This window comes from Calonectris borealis, chromosome 2, assembly GCF_964195595.1.
Source record: "Calonectris borealis chromosome 2, bCalBor7.hap1.2, whole genome shotgun sequence".
Classification (NCBI taxonomy): domain Eukaryota; kingdom Metazoa; phylum Chordata; class Aves; order Procellariiformes; family Procellariidae; genus Calonectris; species Calonectris borealis.
Genome location: NC_134313.1, coordinates 119,398,987 through 119,419,590, shown reverse-complemented (window position 1 = coordinate 119,419,590; position 20,604 = coordinate 119,398,987). Strand labels below are relative to the sequence as shown.

General features: G+C 40.7%; 1 protein-coding gene across 1 annotated transcript in view; it reads left to right on the top strand.

The window, feature by feature from the left end:
• ARPP21 (cAMP regulated phosphoprotein 21) overlaps window positions 1-20,604 on the top strand; it is a 123,018-nt gene that overhangs the window by 54,087 nt on the left and 48,327 nt on the right. Inside the window, exons 14-19 of the mRNA XM_075143116.1 lie at window positions 301-338; window positions 2,460-2,519; window positions 5,109-5,338; window positions 12,826-13,056; window positions 17,519-17,688; window positions 19,241-19,345. Coding sequence (XP_074999217.1) covers window positions 301-338; window positions 2,460-2,519; window positions 5,109-5,338; window positions 12,826-13,056; window positions 17,519-17,688; window positions 19,241-19,345 — 834 coding nt within the window. The remainder of the gene's footprint in view (window positions 1-300; window positions 339-2,459; window positions 2,520-5,108; window positions 5,339-12,825; window positions 13,057-17,518; window positions 17,689-19,240; window positions 19,346-20,604) is intronic.

The window sequence follows — 20,604 nt, the reverse complement described above, 5'->3', positions numbered from 1 at the left end:
CCCTCCGAATTGCCAGTATTTTGCACATACCACCGCCTTCTGATCTCAGGACTGAGAAGTTTCAGTTTGTTTCCAAACTGAGACCCCTCGCTGGCAATGTGTTGTAATGCATGGAATTTATTTTACTGGCCTGACCTTATTCTTGACCTTTTTTCTCTCTTGTCTTCTGCAAATGCAAATAATGCATGAATTGAAATCTCCTTAAGCCTGAACAGGGGAGATAATTCTAAAATCAAGGAAGGAATTGGAATAGCAGAGCATATCTAGAACGTCTGATACAATGCCTTTTTTATTTTTCAGTCAGTTTGCTCCCAGGAAAACCTTTTTGTGGAAAACAGGTAAAAAATAGCTTTTTTTTTTTTTTTGTGTTAAACTTAGCTGTTTCTCTCTCTTATTATTTTGTCTATATAGTTCTGTAGTTGTTTATCCTAATGCAAAGGCTATTGAGCAAATTTGTAATCCATATTATCTGCAGTGCTGTTCTGCTTTAAGAGGGGGGGGAAAAGATTGCCTTGCAGTATTGTATCTGAGCAGATAAGGTGTTACTACTGCTTTCCCAAGACTTTGCGTTGCAGTTTAAAAAGCAGTCTGGGGTGTGGGGGGGAACCCACCTAACGTTTCATTTCAACAGCTCAACCTGTCTCTGGAGTGCCTTTAGAATTTAACTTACGGATCTTTAAAAAGCACTCCAGCAGTGGCTGGATGACAGTATTTATGAAACACCACACTTGTGTTTCTGTTGTTTAACCTGCTCTCCTGTGGGACTGAGCGGCAGCGCTGACTTCACTTGTTGCTTGTGAAGGCTCACAAGTCCCCCAGACCAGACCTGCTTTACTACTGCATTGTAGTAATGAAATGGTGACATCTGAGCTAACTGTTACTTTGCATTACTGGGTGATAGTTCTTATGGATGTTCGTTTTATCATAATAAATCCATTTAAAGCAAAGGGAAGAAGAAACTGTGCTTAACTAAGATCTACGAAATACAAAGCGTTAGCTCCGTAGCAGCCATAAATTAGCTTAGCTGTGTTGAAGGTCTTCGAAATTGTGCACCTTTATGGCAGATAAGGATTTTAACCAAAACGCTGAGAATTTCACTGGTGAGTGTTTGAGCAGTGCTAGCCCAAGTCTGTCCTGTGCAGATTTTAAAACTGTTTATTATCCCCTTGAAGAAGGGGAGGTTATCTTTCACAGTATTTCTATCTTTGTCCATCTTTACATCTGTCAGATGTGTTTATGAGTAAGGTTGTTCCCATAGAAAATGACTCCACAGTAATGGTACAAACCAGCTTTTCTGATAGACAGTCCTGAAAGCAGAATGAGGGAAGTCCCTCGGGAGGTAATGGCCACTGTCACCTAACCACCTCATATTCTGAGAGCCAAGAATATTTCCTCAGCTGCTTCTTCTGTATCATGACTGTAGAGATATTTTTTATCAAAATAAATAAAAAATGCAACAGAGGAACCCAAAAAGCGAAAAGAAGATGCTCCAGTAAACCTACTTTTTCCTCTCTGGAGAGAATGGGACAGTAAACGTGACGTAGTTGTTCATGTTCCCAAGTCAGTATGGAAAGTGCTCAGACACTGCGCTGCTGAGGATAGGGTGGAGACCTTTATGGGATAAACCATGAACTTCATAGCCAGGCCTCCATTGGTTTATGCATTCAATCCCACACCCGCATGCAGAAGAACATGGCCAGTTACGGTGTTAGCACTTGCTTCACTTTGCTCAAACCCGTAAGCTGGCTGACCAGCATTCCCGGTGTGAGGATGCATACCCAAGTGGAGACCAGTAAAAGGCCAGGTTGGAAACTGGGCATTTGTTACTGCCTGCACGGTTGTTGTCAGGAGGGAGACTTCATCTGAGTTCCTCAGAACACTGCTTTTTCTTGCTGCATGCCTTACAGCCTTTGATCAGGTGAAGCACTTAAACTCGTACTTGGTTCCGTGCACGTGAGCAAGCTTGTTGATTTGCTGTGTTGAAAGTTAGGTATGTGCTTAAGTGCTTTACCGTTCTTTTTCATCAGAGAACCCGAGCATTTCTCTGAGCTGCAGAGATTTCCAAGTGACTTAGCAAGTGCTTAAAGTTATATATGCAGTATTTTGCTGGCTTGCATTTTTTTATGTTCTTATTAGGTGATATTTTCATGAATTTTCTTTTGGATGTAGATGTATGGTTCCTTGGCTTCCGAGAATTACCTTGCTTGATAACAGGAAATGTTAAATGGCCTTCAGCCTCCCTGGCTGACATTTCTTATGTTCAGTTGACTGTGCACAGTTATGGGGGGGGGGGGGGTGAGAAGTGGGGGCGGGATTGGGGGGGCAATGTTAGCCTTGATTTTTAAACTCTGAATCTAGCACAAGTTCGAAGATGTTGCTAGAAATTAAATATAGCTTTACAGATAAGATAAATTTGAATTACCGTGTCTGTTACCATAATCTTTCTTTTTATTTTTCAGTAGGCTGTTGGAAGACAGTAGTATATGCAATGATACTCATAAGAAAAGACAGCTGTTTAGGTTTGTATGACTTTATTTAATATTAATTTCCCAGTAACTCTCACTCGTGATTCTATCCATGTCCTCACCAAGGGAGACCTTGACAGGTGTGGGTATGTCATTCTTCTGGTTGGAAAGGAGCATGGAGAACAGAGTTCTCACCCCGCTCATCCCACGCTCTCTGAATGGGGAGGTCACAACGGGACCCTTTCCTTTGGTTTTATGGATCATTGGCTCAGGAACCATATCGGATTTTCAGCTGCCCAGCTGCTCGGACTGCCACAATTTGGGGGTGACTGTGACTGGTGCTCTAGTATATATGACAGGCACGTTTCACAGACTGTTGCCCGAACTGACCTTTTTTCCTTTTGTTGGTTTATTAAAAGCTGAAGTAAAAGTACGATGAGGTGAAACTGATTGAAGTTCCCTTACCTAAAGCAGGTAGTTTTGAAACTTTTTCTCTGTGACCTTTGTCTTCCAAACTCCAATTCCTTCTGCCCAGAGAACATTCAGATGTCTCCCGTATCCCAAATTGCATCCCAAGCCACAGGGAATCAGTAGGAGTCAGTCCATATTTTCATGGAGAACTTTTTTATCAGTTGACACTGGATCAGTGGAAGACCCAACCTGGTGGTGACAGCATTCCTCTGAGAGGCTTAGAAAGGCTCTCTTTCCATACTGTGAGCTCCCACAAGTTCAGTTCAAATCAACCAGAGCTGAGCATGCCAAGCTGTTTTTAAAGTCAATCAGCTGCCACAAGTCTTAAGCAGAGCAGGCAGAAGTAATGGATGCTTTCAGAAGCATGTCCTTCATGCAGTAAGGCATGTGGATAGCTAGGCAGAAGTAGGGTGATCACTAGATGTCTGTATGCATTCGGGTTTGCATATGTAGCAGTGATAGTTTGTGTCACTTCAAACCTGTATCATCTATGTTGCATAGTTTTTCATTATGAGGAGAAAAGGATGTGGGATTATTTGACATGTGGTTGCTGACTGTGCATGTCAGCAGAGCAGCCATGGAGGAGATGGTGAGGCTGCACCAGATAAGGAGCAGTGCTGGAGCATCGGGAGCTGCGTCCCATGGCCACAGGCAGCAGGCAGAAAAACTTTCCTTCATGCTTTGGGCTAGCCTTGATGATCTGAGAGTCTTGGATTGGGCATGCAGGAGTAAGGAGGCATCTTACATACAGAGACTCTTAATAACTAATATCTGTTCGAGTTTGGGGAACAAAAAAGAATTTTGTGTAACCCTAAACCACAGATAATTAGGATACAAAAGCATTCTGTTTCTCTCCCTCTTTTCCGCTAGAATGTAAATATAAGAGAATTGTTAATTTCTAAGCACAAGAATGCAACAGAATTTGTAAATAATATACTTTGTTTTTCTCTTTCCAACTAAATCATAAGGACAAATTCTTTTTAAAATCTTTTTCCTTTTTTTATGTTGTTCCTTCTGTGCTGTTTCTCTTCATGCTTTCCCAGTGTCTGGGTCTAGCAAAGGTCAACAGGTTAATACTGCTGATCACATCTGTGAGAGGCTCTGATCACAGGCAAGGAACGCACCAGCCTGATCCCGTCTTTGACGCGCTGCTCCTTCACATCCCGAGTGGCACAGCTCGGCAGGTTCTCCAAATAAAAAGCAGGAGCCACGTTCTCAAGGAGAAAGGGGACCAAAAAAAAAAAAAAAACAGTCCCATCCTTTTGATTTGTAGAAAGTGCTTTGAGCCTGCAAGGTATTATACTGTACAATAAGACAGAGGGGTGGCAAATGTCTTCTAAAAACCTTCCAAAAGCCAGTGTTATTAGCATCGCTTGGAATAATGGTCGTGGTGCACTAAGCTGTAGTAGGCATGTTGGTTTTGTCATTTTAACAGCACACTGAAAGCTGTTCACTATAAATAAGCCAAATTCTCCTCCAAATTCTGCTCACAGTTTACTGTGTTGTCACTCACAACACACTGGGTGCTCTGCGGCTGTCCAAGGACAGGCAGTCTCTACCCAGAGATGTTTGCAATTAGTGTATGCAGAGAGAGAAACCAAGCAAACCCTAGCTGATGGGTCTCTAAGTGGAGCGTTAGCACTGAAGCGTTTGGGGTCACGCTGGGAGGACACGTGTCTAGGGGAAGGCTTTGGGTGATGCTGCAGAGCAGATGAAGAGGCAGACGAGTGGGGACAAGGTGCAATAGAAATAATGAGGATGGATATGAAGACAAAGGTCGAAGGTGAAGTTAGTGAGAAAAACTCTACAGGTGATGGACAGCAAAGGGAGAAGTAGCAAGGGGTTTGCTGAGGGAAGAGACCGGTCAATGGGCAACAGAAGTGCTACGTCAGAGCTGCGTAATATTGCTGCGTCAGCCCTGTTCAGTGAAGTGCTCTTAGGATATATGCGAAAGGGGAGTAGTGGTAAGTGCTGTGCATGTAAAAGGTATAGCAACCTTTACTTGCTGAAGGCAGATGACTATTGGGGTCAAATGCCCTGTTTCGGGCATGCTTTCATAAATGCAGAGTGTTTCCTTGTTCTTTATTAGGCTCGCTGCAGGGTACCCAAAGATAGACTCTGCCATGACATGGTGTTGTTTGTGTATAAATCTTTGTTTCCTGATGTCCATAGGGGTAACAGAGACAGCACGGGGAAGGCATCTGGCAGTCGGCAGAGCAGTACGGAGAACGAATTGAAGTGGACAGACCACCAGAGGCCATGGAGCAGCACAGACTCGGACAGCTCAAATCGAAATTTGAAGCCAGCCATAACAAAGACAGCCAGTTTTGGGGGGATAACCGTCCTGACAAGAGGAGATAGCTCGTCAAGTAACAGAAGTACCGGCAAACTGTCTAAAACAGGTAGCTAGTACTGTATTGGGTTCACAGTACTACTTGTTGTGCGGTGATAAATGGCTGCACTGGTACTTGTCCCAGTATGGTATATCACAGAATGGTTTGGGTTGGAAGAGACCTTTAGAGATCATCTAGTCCAACCGCCATGGTTGGACTATATGATGAATTACAGGAACAGTTGTATTTCCAGTGCATAACAGATGTGTATGTCCATCTACATATGCTGGTATCTGGGTACCTGGTATTGAGTTTTTAGGAATCAAGAAGAAAACCTGGTGCCTGAGGTTTGCAAATCGTGGGTGAGATAGGCTTTTCCTGGAGTAGAGTACGTGCATGTCCTATTTGAACACTGCACTTCTTGTAGCCTGAAAAGGTGGTAGTCCTTTCAGACAAAGCACAGATTTTACCTTTTTGTTCATCTTTCTCTTCCTGAATCATAAAGGATTAAATGTTGTGTATCTGACGAGAAAATCCAAGAACATTTTGTTGTCGTTGCTAAAATGCAGACCATCTGTATCTTGGAGTACAGCCTCTCCCTCGCTGCTGGCAGATGAGGCAGTGTGCTGTGGTGGAAGCAGTCAGAAGCGCTCGATTCACAGAGGTCCGACAGTCTCTCCATTTTCTTGTTTAGTTCCCATTAAATGAAAGCATCGTTTAAGGGGACTATGAACCTGGTGGGAAATCTGCATTTATTTGCATTAACTTCAGGGGTACATTAACATATAAGTGAGTCACAGGGTCTGGATCTAAGTAATTTCAAGCCATGCCATTAAGCTGCTCCATTATATTTTTGTGCAGAAATGCATAATATATAATGAGCCCATTGGATGATTCCATCAGTTTGGTTCATATGATAAATATAGTACAGGACAAGTGGTAATCAATACTTAGCACTTAGTGCTTTTTCAGCTTCAGAGTGTTTTATGGGTGGTACTTAATTTAAACCCTGTTTATCAAACCTGGGTTGGTCAGATATCACTCTTGCTCCCAAAATTGTTTGGTAGCCTCTGCTGTGATTCAGGATGCTGGGGAATGGAATTTTCAGAGTAAATCAAGAAAACTTCTGACTTTGTAACTACGTTCTGGACCTCCGGATCTTGAACATAGTTAAAAATTTTGTTATATTTCACAGCTGGAAAGGAACCCGCAGCAGCGGTTGGAAAGCCGCTGTTTCAAACCCTGCTGGTCATAAAGCTGCTGGGAGCTTTTGGAATATCCTGGTTTTTTTTTTTAATGCTTCTATTTTATGTTTCTTTTGAGACTCTAGACAAATACTGATTTTATTATCTTAAGATTCATAGAATCATAGAATATCTCAAGTTGGAAGGGAACCATAAGGATCCCTTCCTACGATAAGATTCTTTTTCAGTTTTACTCCATCCTTATGTATGTAAAATTCTATGGAATTAAGACATGAATTTGACTTTGAAAATTAGTACAGTATAATTGTTTACTTCTGGCTTGTTCTTGAGCATGAGCATATGCAACATAGCAAAACCGGTGTGTGTGTAGTTTTGAAACTACACTCCTGTATTTTTTATTTGTATAAAGGCTGAATAGGTTACACAGTGGGGCCTGAAGCATGCAGTAGACAATGTTCTTGCCTCCAGATTTCTTTGCCTCCTGTGAATCTTTCCGTTGCATCAGAATTCAATTTGATGTGTGTGAATTAGGGAAGAGGCACAGGTTCCTGGTATACTTCCGTCATATCATTCACCTTCAGTAGAGTGCAGGTGAATGTGGTTTTTGCAGCGTTGTATTGCAGAGGTGCAGAGCATTTAAAATGGTGTCAGGGAAATCCAGTTTGGAGGGTTGAGAGGCATGTAATTGCAAAAGAGTAATACTTTTAAGTAGCCATTTTAGTGTTAAAATCAAGCCTATTAAAGGGTGCATTTGAAAATGTATTAAAGGAGGCATCTCTGAAGCATGCCAATACTTGTAAATGCATCTGCGCTCCGTATGCACCAAACCCAAAATTGTTTTCAAATGAAAGCTCTTATAATACGTTTTTAAAACATCAGTGGTATTAAAATTCCATGTTCTTTGCAGAATTCTTTGTAATTTACAATTACATGTTGTAAGTGCTTGGACTTCTTTTAAGCAAAATTTGAAAGCTAGTTGAGCACAGAAAGAGTAAAAAAGAAACAAAATAAAAGGAAGAGGTGGGGAAAAAGAGCAAGGCTGGATGTCAAAACCTTCAAAGCCAGGACACAAAGTCAAACTGTCAGTCAGCATGAGGAAAGTCAGAAGAAGTAATATCTGAATCGCTATGTCTATTCTTCTCTCTAAAATGTTATTGAATGGCATAAAGCAGAAAAGAATGACTGTTCAAAAAAATAATGGGAAAATATGCCTTGATAAAAGTGTTCTCCCTTCACCAAAACATGCTGAGTGCATTCATACAGCTGTCAGAGCCCCCACGTGCTACTTGCCTATGTTTTCTAAGGTACATTAGGTACCGAGCAACATTGTGCCTGTTCTGCATTAGATCTTCATCATTCTGCAATCAGTCACAGGCAGCGCTGGGCGTTCCGTAGCTCAGTACACATCTAAAGCTTGATCGTGTTTTTATTTTGAGGGATTTTGTTTATTTTCTGTTGTCTTTACTACAGTGATTGAAATGGGATTGCAGAGGTGTAGCTACAAACATTAGACACACTGCCCTGGTAGTGTGGCAGAGCCTGGTAGGCACCAATTCTGTCCTGGTTCTCCTCTGCAGAAAGTACTAGTCTGTCCTCTGAAGTACTTTATGTTTCACAGTAATAAATCTAAAACATTTTTGCCTTGCATATAGTATGTATGAAATCAGTCTGAAGTCATTAGTTGGTCAAAATGGTCTTTATTGGCTAAATGATGGAAAATGCTTGTGACCATTTCAAATGTGAAAATTATTCTACATATATGGCATTCATCCAGAAGCATTGTCAAACACTTTTCTTGAGTATGGAAATACTAAGACTTCAAGATTTTCACTGATGGCTCACAGCTGCATTTGAAGGTATATATAGTGATGCAATATTAGCACTGTAGCCTGCCTGGGTCATTTTTAATATTGTCACCAAAATTAAATGTTCAACCCTTAACCTTAACTTCTGATAAATCAGTAATTAATGGTACATAGCAGACAACGGAAGCTGAAGCACAGGAAGATGTTAGCCTCCCCTTAGGCAAAGGCAGATCATAGAATGTGCTGTTCTCCGCAGTAGAGTCCAGTAGTGTCAGTTATTCTTAAGACTTTAATTGCATTCGGCTGCATGGGAATTAGAGCTTAGCAAAGGAATTATGTTACTTCATTCTTGCAAACTTCACAAAAGGGAATGTTTGAAACCCATTACATGGTTGTCTTACTGGTACTGATGACTATTTTCATGCACCTGTTGATTGTTTAAAAAGCATTGTTCCACTGAAAAGCACAGATTGTATATTGTAAATAAAATTTTCTGCTCTGTTATTCTGAAGCTTAGTAGATATATAGAGATGTATTAAGTTATAATTCAGTATTGAGTGGGGAGTTAATAATTTAACAAATTGCAATCAGATTCCATTCCTACAACTTTAGGACATCATACAAAACCTTGGTTAGTTTAGATTTCTGGTAACATAGGACTTTCCAGAATTGACTAAGCATGTAGAGTGGTAGGTGAAATAGATGTCCCTGTAGGCATCAAAGATGTACCTGTTCAGTCTCTAATACACCCATGAAGAGAAAATCTACCTCACAAACTCCCACGTTACTTTCAGTGACACATTACAACAGGTTTTAATATACAGTATTAGGAGGGAAGACGTGTTTCACAGAAATGTCCTCTGTGTGTGTATCTGCATAGCTATTTAAATAATTGTTGGAAGACTTAAAAGATGTAACTATTGCATCTTTAGCTTCTCTTAATGCATTTTCCATTCAGTGGAATGCACATCTGTTGGAGTGTACTTTTTTCCCCCCCATTTACGAAAAGCTGGCTGCATTGGGGTATCAGCTGTGTTGATACAGATCTGTAGGGATCGTTAACTTCCTTGGCAGGGCTCCAAGTAATCGGAGCCGCAATCTAATCTCTCCTGTTAGGTGTTCGTTGCTACTCCTGCTGGGCAAAGATGATTATACTGCAGGCATTTCAATACATTAACCTCTTTTTTTGTGATAAAGTATCCTATAAATTATAATTTTGTCTCTGAGTTTTGGAACTGGATTTCTGCTTCTTTTTCTTAACCGAGCATTAGCCTGATGAATCTTGTGAGTCCAAGAGAAAATGTAGGAATGTTGATGTATGGGCAATAAATCATGAGCCAACTGCTTCCAATCATACGCTTCCCACCGACCGACTGTGCTGAAACATCAATCTTATTTTTAGACGTGCAACTTGCAGAGGAATAATTGTGTTCACATGAGCACATACCATTATTATAAAAAAACCCCTAAATGCATTGTAATATACAGAAATGCAAGTGAGTTATAAAAGTAGCAAATAAATATTCCTAAGCCAAGAAACTTTATCGAAGACAAAAAGTACTTCCAGAGATGATCAGCACTGTACAGCTCCAAAAAATTGACCGTCTGGAGAAAGTAGTAGGTAGATCTTGAGAGTGCAGTTGATAAGAAAGAAAAAATTTACCTGGGACTTGCAAGGTGGGATGAACAGAGATGTTCAAAGCCATCAGATACTGAATGTTGACCCAAAGAAAATAGAGCAAGACGTGCTGCATCTCTCACTAGCGCTCAGGATATTGGAGAATTAATGGTACCTCCGTGCTCTCCCTCTGCAAACCACCCTAAGCTATTAAGACTTTGTGGTGATTTTTCTGTCTCTTTTTCTTTTACCACTCTTTGAACTGCTGTATCTCTCAGAATATTAATGGAAAGTGATGAGAATATGAAGGTTATTATTATGTCAACTGTGAAGCAGCAAGAAAATTGTAGAAGAATCTAGAAGAAGTAGCCATCATTACATACTGAAAAAATAGAGGTTGGATTGTGTAATGGGGGCAAAAATCTCATTTAGTCAAAGTTCCTTTCAGAAGTCTTTAGCAAGACATCTCTTAATGTGAATCTGAATAAAGTCAGATAGTTCATTTTTTTTTTCATTTGCTACAGTACTGAATTTATTATGTGGTGATACTTCTTATTCCAAATTTAGACACCGTGAAAACAGCTATCAGAGCTACAAAGACAAGATTAATTGGTGTTAATTTCCAAACATTAGTGTTGGAATTTACTTGGCTTAATATGTCTAGACTTAAAATGATAGGAAATAAGTTGTAGTGATGGAAAAAAATTTTAAATAGATCATTCTTATACAGGATAAATGGGGGAAAAATTGGTTAAGTAGTAATTTCTGGGATTTTTTTTTTTAATATTCAGAAAATTGCTGAAATGGTTTTGTGTCTTATTTATGTTCTTTCAAAATCACCAACTTGATCTACTGACATAGGAGAGCAGACCTCTGATCTTTTAAGGCAGACATTTCAAAGCTATCATCTTGGCCAGTGTGTGGTGATAGCTCCAGAGGTGGTTCTGCTGCCTCTGCCTACCATTTGATGATGAGTACATCTGAATTCATCGCAGTCCTTTGGCTTTTGACATTCAGAAGCTGGTAAAGATCAATCCATGATTCTGCCATAAAAACAGCTGAAAGGGGGAAAAGAAAAAACAATTGAATGTCAGAGCTGCAATCTTCTTTTAGGCTAATGGCGTTTCTTCAGAATAGCACAAAATGGGGAGAGAGGTGTCTGAACTCAAGCGTGTAAGTAGTACCAAGCCTAGAAATAATGCTGGGAGGTTTATGAAATCTCATTATCGCTCCTGCATCTCCAGGTAGCTTTCTAACTTGTTGAATTTAATAGATGATGGAAAAGAGGAGAAAGTAAAGTAAGAACTCAAAGAAGCAACATGAAGTGCATGTAGAAGGGCCAGAGAAATGCAGGAAAGGACCCGGTAACTGCTATAGAAAGAAAATGAAACTCGTGTGGTTGCATTTACATTTGGGAGGAAGATACCAAATACTGCTTGCGGCGTGATGACCTCCAGGAATATCTCTGCAATTTGTAGAAACACTGAAATCTGAAATGATCCAGTAAATAAAACTATTTCTGCCGGAATAATCTTTCTAAATTTCCAACCTCAGTCTGCAAGGAGGGGAAAAAATGTAGTGACTAATACAACTTTGAAGTGTATTTATAGAAATTAAAAATTTCTTCTGAAATCTCTGACTTTCTTGCTTAGATACTGGAGAAGTAGATTTAGGGTCCTGCTGATAGTGCAGGGCAAATAGTGCACAGTTCATAACGAGGACTGTTTTTGTAGTAGCTGTATGGATATGAAGTTTGCAGATGATGGATAAAAATGTGTTTTACGCAGCAATCCGCAGTAATCTGTGGAAAGACCCTTATTTGTTAAGTAACAGGGTGCTAGTGTGATTTCTTCATAGGAAATCTGTTTTTCTCTAATTATTAGGAAACAAATGAATTCCGATATGGATTTGACTGAAAATTAATCCGAGGCTCTAAGCAGTCTACTGCAGGGTCCTCCTGTAGTATCCTAAATACGAAGGGATGTAATTTGCCCTCTAAGAAAGAAGTTTGTTAAACCTAAGTCCTAGTTCTGTCTTTTCTTTTAGTCTACACCAGCAGGAGGGCGTGAAGGAGGTCAGTAATTCATGTAAGATGCATAAATAGTGCACAGAAGTAAAATAAAAGAAGTTGCAATTAAAATATACTTTACTTTTGGAAGGAAGCATCCATACAGACATTTGCTTTCACACTCCCTTGTATTTGCCTTAACATCCTGCTTTAAGGAAGCTGTTCATCTGAGCCTTACACTCTCAGAGATTCTTGTCATTTTTACATGAAGCAAATTGAAATCTAACTAAGTAAAATCTCTGAAGTTTGGAAATTATATTTGGGTTTTAAAATAATGTGTCTCCCCATCCTTCCAGGCACAAATGTGTTTTAGCACATTTGATTTATCTTGATTGATCAATTTTAATAAGCTAGGTGCTGAAAAATCAAAGTGGCAAAAGTCATAGGTAGCATCTTAGGTAGCTTTAGGTTAATACACATATGGCACAGCTACCTTGTTACTCAATTGACAACTCAGTTACTGTTGTTTTGGTTTTTTTTTTTTCTTACAGAAAACGTTTGGTGTGTTTTGTATTGTTTTTTTTTTTTTTTTTCATTTACAAACCCCATGTTTAGTTTTTATATGTTATGAACCAATACTTTGGCATTATAAATACATGCTGAGCATTTTGTGTTCTGTTTGATAAAGCTATTTACTGGCTGAGGGGAAGCAGGTGTTGCGGGAGGGAAGTGGTCTTTCAAATTGTAGGAATACCACTGGATACTGAGCTCAGTAGGGAGTGAAAACCCCACCCCTACTAGCTGGGCATGGACTAGTGCTTGCCTTTGCAGTCTGTGAAGGCTGTCCTTGCGTATGCGCCGTGTCTGATGGGGCTGGGGTCCCTTGTAACCCCCCCGCTGCGGTTATGTCTCTCTGTTAGGCTCAGAGTCTTCCAGCAGCGCTGGCTCCTCAGGATCCCTGTCACGAATACATCAGCCTCTCCAAAGCGCATCTCTTGTCCCCGGGGTGACGGCCAGCTCTTCAGGCAACGTGTCCTACCCTGAGAACGGGATGAGTGGCCAGGTGGCCCCCAGCAACACCAGCTATATCATTCTTCCACTTGAAGCTGCAGGGATACCGCCTGGCAGTATCCTTCTCAACCCGCACACAGGTCAGTGCGATGCTCTCCTGCCTGGTACTGCCCTTCAGTGTTTCTGATGTCATCTGGGAAATTGGTAAATTTCTTGTTTCTAGAGATATTTTCCTTGAGGCACTTCATGAGAAAGCAAGCAGCAAATGTACGTAGAAATGACATTTGGCAGGTTTTTTTTTTCGAATCTGCAGGCAAAGCTGGATTGGCTTTCTGAGGCTGTTGTGGCATAGCCGGTGGGAAGTGACGCAAAACACACTCGTGCGGTCCCAGACAGGATACGCATCTTGTAAAGTCCTGGCACTCCCTGGTTGTGAATCCTCTGAGATCCCATTAGCTTCAGTAAGGACAGACGCTCTTCCGTATCAAGCATGCTGAGATACGGTGCAACTGAAATATGATGCTCAAAGTTTTAGAGATTGTGCTTAACAGCAGAAGAATTTCAAAAGGCTTAGAGGCTGCATTTGAATTAGCACTTCAGAGTTAATTTCCTTATGTGATTAGCAATTGTATTTAAATCTGAAGTTTTGTGATAAGAGAAAGTCATAACCTCTTCAATTCTGCATCGTGACCCTGGTAGTTAGCAGCACTGCGGCGCTTGAACGAGGCATTCGCAGTCACCCGAGCACTGTGGACACTTCAGAAACCACTCAGCTTGAACTTGAGTGCTTGCTGAAAGTTTAAGGCAATTTGTTACCTCCTTGGTTCAGATGAAGTCCAGATAATGTTACACCATTCCTCCCCACACTATTGTACTGACAGCATTAAAAAGGTTCAGGGAGGTTGAGACTGTGACGCTTCTTCAGTGATTTGGGCTGTTTCAGTTTCTGTGAGTAGCTGTGCTGCCAACCTTAGCTGAGTTATGCTGGGTTTAAAATAACAAAGCCTACAGTGCAGTGTATTTTCCATTATACTGGGAGCTGAGAGTTGAACTCCAAAATATTTTTTCAAAGTCCTTAATAGAGCATACAAGAGCTTTTTATTTGGGGATTTTTATTTATAACCAGTATTTTATGTATATTACACCCCTGTGATCCAATATTTTGGTGCAAACGCATAAAGCTCATTTGTGAATGCGCTGCTAAAAATACTTTTTTAGTCAGAATGCAGTCAAGAGAACCTGAAAGTTGCAGCATTTAAGAAAAACACAGCCTAGACAAACTATTAAACCAAACTTTCCACAGAGATTTAGAAATAGTAGTATCTGGGGCTGATCAATATATATCAGCGTATATAAAATCAGGAAGGAGCTCTTGTTTGTTTAGATTCAAATGTGATAAGCTCTTTCCAGAGAGATGACTTAGAAAAGTACACATTCGTGCAAGTTACTAAAGCCTTTACTATTTATGTGTACTTTTTTTTCAAGCTATTACATTATTGACATGAGAGCCTAATTCTGTCAGCATAAAGAGGGATTTTAGTCATTTCTTAAAATGACTCATGAGAAGAGGACAGAGTGGGAGGTGGGCATAAGACAAAACCCATCATTATTAATTTACTCACTTTTGTTGTTCTGGTAGTTGACAGTTCTGTCTGTAATACTGGAATTTCTTGGTCAATACAGAAGAAGGCATTTTGTGTGTTATGAGGTCCACTCCCGTACAAAACTCCGCAGGCCTAGGCAGAAGTCCATCCATAATTCAGGTGATAGGACTGAGAGAAACCAATGAAAGGAATCGCTGCTGCTTCGAGCCCACCGACAGCTGAGAGGTTATGTTCATTCCTGGCCATGCCAAGGACAGAGGCTGCAGCTCACCTCACTTGCAAGCCATAAGAGCTGTTTAAGAGGAACATCTCCTACATCTGTTTTCTCAATTTAGCAATTTGCAGCAGCTAGCTCATATTTTTCCCTGGTACCTAGGGAGTCTTTGTCTGCCATAGGTATAATGCCTTTCAATACTGTCACTAGACCAGAGTACCTGGTCTTCCCTCCTAGCGTGCCTCATTGTCTGTAGAGGCATAATCGAGAGCTCCATGTGTGTTAGTATGTTTAATATTCAGGGAGCAAGTGTTTTTGTGTACTTAAAATTTTGCATTTCTTTCAAACGGCATGTTTTGTTTCTGTAGCTTCCTTGTAAATACATACATAATAAAGAAAATGGAAGGAGCAGATTCTTCTAAAGATTGAAATTCTTGTCTTGGACGTACAGCTTCACGCTGCTCCCTGTGCTGGAAGTCAGGCTATACTGTAGAGTCTGCTGTGTTCTTAACATGCAGCAAAATACAAGCTGCAAATTTGCCACTCTTTGGGCTCAGAATCTGCATCTTATTAGAGTAATGTTACAAAAGAAGCTCCATAGGGAGGAGACTTAGATTGCTAGATGCTGTGATCGGCTATCAAAGTGATGGATGCTGTCAGAAACATAGATGAAGAGAAGACAGTTTAAAGAAAAGGAAAAAGGAGCTTTGTTTCCTGTAATGAATAGATTTTCTTTCCCTATGTAACACCATTCTTTAGCTCTTTCTTCTCCTCTTGCAGAGTGGCTACTTCCAATCTTTTTCTCTCTTTTGATCATAATACCGTGTCCTTTAAAGATCTTTGCTTCCTGTCACACTACATATTCACTGATTGTGCAAGCCTCTAATGACATCCACAGATGCTGTCAGTATCTCCCTGCTCTGATTATACCTCTCAGCTCCTTCTCAGGTGTTGGCAGTCCACACTTTCTTTTCCGTATCCGCAGTTTCCTTTGTTTCGTCTCCTTCCCCAGATAGAGAAGCTTCTTGCTTGCTTTGGGAAAGGACCATTTATGTGGCTATGCTGTTTTACTCTCCATTTCACCTGCTTCACCAGTCTGTTTTAACCTTTAAAGGATTCCTCTTGACAAGTTCTCTGACTTAACCCCTTTGACAATTTAAGAGCATTTACGTTTCGTTCTTACTCCTTGAAAAACATTGCAATTTTTGTCCTTCTGTCAGGGCCACAGTTCGTAACCTACAAATGTCTTCCCTGTTACCATCTGATCGCTCCTTTTAGTTTCTTATTTGAAGATTTCTTCATGAAAGGTCTTTTTTTTCATCTTTAAAAGCATTGCTGGACCTTTTCTCTTTCAGTTCTGTCATCCTTCATTGAGCCATGGGAAATGCTCTTTACAGCTTCCCTTGAGCGTCCAGCACAGGCTTTGGGAGCCTGTTATCCTGCTCATCCAGTATGATTTCTCTGGTCTCCTAAAGTACTTCTGGAGCCTGAGACTCCCAAATCTAGGGAGTCCATGCCATTGTCACCCGGTGTGTTCACAGCAAGAAGCAGGAAATCAGCTAGGGGACAGAACTGCCCTGTGCTTCTCTTCCACTCACTCTAATCATGACCTTTTTCACTGTGAGCGTGAGACATGCCCAGTATAATATGGCGACTTCATCCAGAAAGTCTTCATGCTTTGCAGAGAGAAGGCAAGGTTTCTTTATCAGGTGGTCCTCATACATTTCTGACCATGATTAATAAGAGGGATGAACTGAAAGGCTGAGGAGTAGATAGAACAGGTAGAGACACTTGTGGTATACAAATCAGAAGTTCATTATTTCACTATTGCTCAGTCACCGAATTCCTCCAGATCTCCCTTTTTATCTTGGATATTCATACTTTAGTTACCTACTTTCAATGTTATCACTTCATTGCTAAAATTCCTTTTTAATCACAGAAACATCTATAATTCCTTTGATTTATGAATTTATGATGGAAGTGAAAAGAGAACTGAGGTCATGGAAAACATCCTCCCTACAGAGAAATACCATTTCTTTTTTACCTGAAAGACAATGACTTGGGTAAACTTTTTTTTTAAACAAACGTTGCTTTTGCAACGTTACTTCCCCCAGCTAAAATACCTGAAGCAAAAAGAGTTCAGCAACGTAGCAGAACTTTGGACAGAATTTGTCCTGTATATAAGAGATTTTCAGAGACATCTTAAGTGTTTCTTCCTTGATAACTTCTAGTGCTGCCTCCTCTAGTTACATAGGGCACAGCTCTCAAAAGTACAGCACTACGTTATTAGAATGTGTAAATAAATTAGTAATAAGGGTGGGTTTGTTTTTTTTTTTTCCTTTCCATACAAACTACCTTGTGTCAGAAGTAGTTGCGTACATTTGACTGCTATTTCGTGGCAATAAAATGTACATGAATATTCTCTACCTCCAGTGTTTGCTCCAGAGTTCAATTTTAGTATTAATTGATTCATCATTGAATGACTTCAAGTAACCATAGCACCTGAATCATCTTATAGCCATGGTAACCTTCCACCCATTCCTTGGAAAGTCATACTGCCAAAACAAATATCTGCTGTCTGCCTTGCCTGCAAAAAAAAAAAAAAACAAAAAACAAAAAAAAAAAAACGATGGTTGATACTCTAATGAGGCATTGAGAGTGACGAGCACTTTACTGTTGTAGCAGGTCAGCTAAAGAGCTGACCTAAAGCAAGGTTGTATGATTACATACAGAAAACAGTACGTTCTTAAAAGCGTTCAGCAAAGGCAGGGTGTTTTGTTTCAGGTCAACCGTTTGTAAATCCTGATGGGACGCCGGCAATATACAATCCTCCCAGTGGCCAGCAGACAATGAGGAGCCAGATGGTGGGACAGTCTCAGCAGCAGCCCTCATCCCAGCAGCCTCAGCAGGTTCAACAGCCACAGCAGCAAATGGCAAGTCACCTTGTCACACAGGTAGGTGTGGTGGCCACTGGAAAAAGAGAAGCAGCTCTCAGGGATACAAAGGATGACCTGAAGGGAGGAGGGAAGGATACAGCTAGACAAAATATCAGGATGTTTCTTCTTTTCTTTTGAAACAAATGGGGCCCATGATCTGTATTTTCAACATGGATGAAATGGATGAAGAGGGAAGATTCCTTTTTCAATTCCATCTAAAGGATGGTTTCATTTTGAAAAGCGAGTTCGTGTATGTCTACATAAATTTATTTCACAGTAAGTGAAAGCTGAAACATTCATTCTCCAACTAGTGCAGTCTGTAATTCTCTCCAAAGAGCTGGGGACCTTTCCCTGTCCCTTTCGGCAGCAGTGGGGTTGAGTCAAAGAATCAAGTACAACGCAGGGCTCTACAAACTCTTCCATGTCCGTTTATATCAGGCCCCAGCTGTGGGTAGCCTGCTCTCCGAGCACCTCTGCCCAGACCATGGGTCTTCTGCCTGCGCCCCATGTTACGGCCATGACCCTGCTCTGAGCTGGAAGCTCTGGAGCTACAGCAGGAGAGGGGAAGAGCAGCGTAGTTTGGGCACAGTGCCACGGTATGTTGGCTCTCTGGCCCCTGGGCTGGCCGTGGCGTGCGGCCAGACCTGGCTGGGCATGGGCAGCAGGGTTTGGGTCCGGTTCAAACTTAATCCTGTGGATTGTGTGCCTGCTCTCCCGGAGCAGAGCCAGCGGAGCAAACTACTCAAGCAAGAATCTTACATCCTGCTTACTCGCAGAGCAGCCAAGATCTGCTATGGTTCTTGTGTGGCTTTATAATTTCACACAGTTTCATCCCAGGTTACCCAGAAATACAACGTTTAAATTCAGTGAAGTTGCTTTGATTTTACTGGGACTTATGTGTTTGTGGCTTTTATTTCTTGATTTGGTCTTAGCAGTTTTAGAAGATGGAGGTAGTACCAAACCTGTGTAAGACTCAGGTTAAATGAGAGATTGAAACGAAAGGAATAGTTAAGCTATTCCAAGGTAATAGTGCTGTAGAAAATTGTTCTTTCACTTAGATAAACATCTGCTCCAAGCTGACAGGCCTGTGTCTGTTGTTAATTCGCAGCCTGTTCATTGTCAATTTTCTTTAGCTATTGTGTTCTGCCAAAGCAGCTTTAAAATCATTATTCCTTTGCCTATGACACACTCGGAGTTGAATCAGTCATTATCAGCAAAATTCAAATATACGCTTACACTGTGCTGCTCTTCCATTTTATCTCTGTAAATTAAATGTAGAATCATAATTTGGCTTTGCCTCACATCAGTAATAAGAAGGTGTAGCTATGGCTTTATTTAATCTAACAGCCGTCAAATATATGAAAATAGGCAGAAAAATCTGCAATAAAGAATTGTTTGGTATAAGGCTAAAATGAAGACTAAAATCGCAGTGCCTGACCTCTTATATTTGGGCTAGCGATGATCACCTGTATTTTCAGAGCTGTGTTTGTGATCTTTGTTCTCAGTAACGGAGTTTGTTGTTGTTGTTATCTATCTCTAAGTATTGTCTTTCACTGTGTTTATTTTGCAGCCTGTTCAGGCAATGCAGCCATCTTCTCAGTCAGTCCAATATCCAGCAGTTTCTTATCCTCCCCAGCATCTCCTGCCAGTCTCTCCAACGCAGCAGTTTTCTGTGGTACTAAAGATTTTCTTATTTTTTTTTCCTTTTCTTTCTTTGAAGTTGGGTGTGTGAGCATGAGCATGCCCGAGAGCCTCTGGGGAGCACTGCAAGTGGCATCCCACGTGAGAGCCCCATCTAAATCCTCCTTTGCCTTAACACTTTTGGCATTGACAAGCATTTTGTAAGAGCGTTCCCACTGATTCTGGTTATCTAACCTGGAGGGTGATGTTAGGAGCCGGGCTGGTTAGCAGAGCCTCCAGAAAAATGTTTTGTTGTGCCTGTGATAGGAGCTTGTGTCTCCCCACTTTATGTCGAGGGAGCTTAAATGGCTAATTTGGGCATTTGAGATTTGGGTTATCCCCCTTTTATGTCTACAAAGACTGGAGAAGAGACCTCTAGAAATCATTTTTTTTTTTTATTTTATATTATTTTATCTGTATTCTAAATCCACTGCCGGGATTTATTCCCTGATGGTACCAGAGCACTTGGAAAACAGAGTAGCGGTGAACCAGCTGCAGGTGTGGTACGCTATGCATCATGACAAAGCACCAATGGACATGTATAATAAAAATAAATAGAGTGCTCTTCTGGAGTCTGAATCTGGCTTGGTGCTTACAGGGCTAAGATTATACTGTTGTAAAATGAAGCTGACATTTTAAGAGGTACTACAAGATTTTTTTCTGTTATTTTTCTCTCTTGCTCTGGTAATCTTGTTTATGACTGATATTTTTTTTTTTTCCCCCAAGGTAGAGATGTCACATAGTTATAGTAAGAGATGGAAACAAAGCTGAACGGATCCTTGCAGCTAAAATAATGTTATTAATGCCTGGTAGATGAGCAGTACCATTTAAAGGACAATAAAAAAAGTTCCGTGCTGAACAGAAGTTGCATATCTCGGTGCCAATTCTCTTGAAAAGTGTCTTGCAGGCATCTCAGATTGTTATAGTCATAGTCATAGGAAGGCTGATAATTTTAGTGGCTAATTTAACAGTGAAACTTCACCTGAATTAATGTCTTCAATGTACATTACATTATACACACAATGTATAAATTATAGGGTTTTGAAGGTCTTGGTCTCTATTGTGCAAATCCAGAGACATTCCAGGGCTCAATGAAGTTTCTCGTAGAATCTGTTTGCAGTCATTCGCCATCCAGGTAACGAATATCCTAGCTTTTTAAAGAAACAACTTCAGACAGACAACTTATATGCCTGAATATGGATGTAGGATGATGGTAAAGTTAATAGCATTACTTTCTTACCACCTGAAGATCTG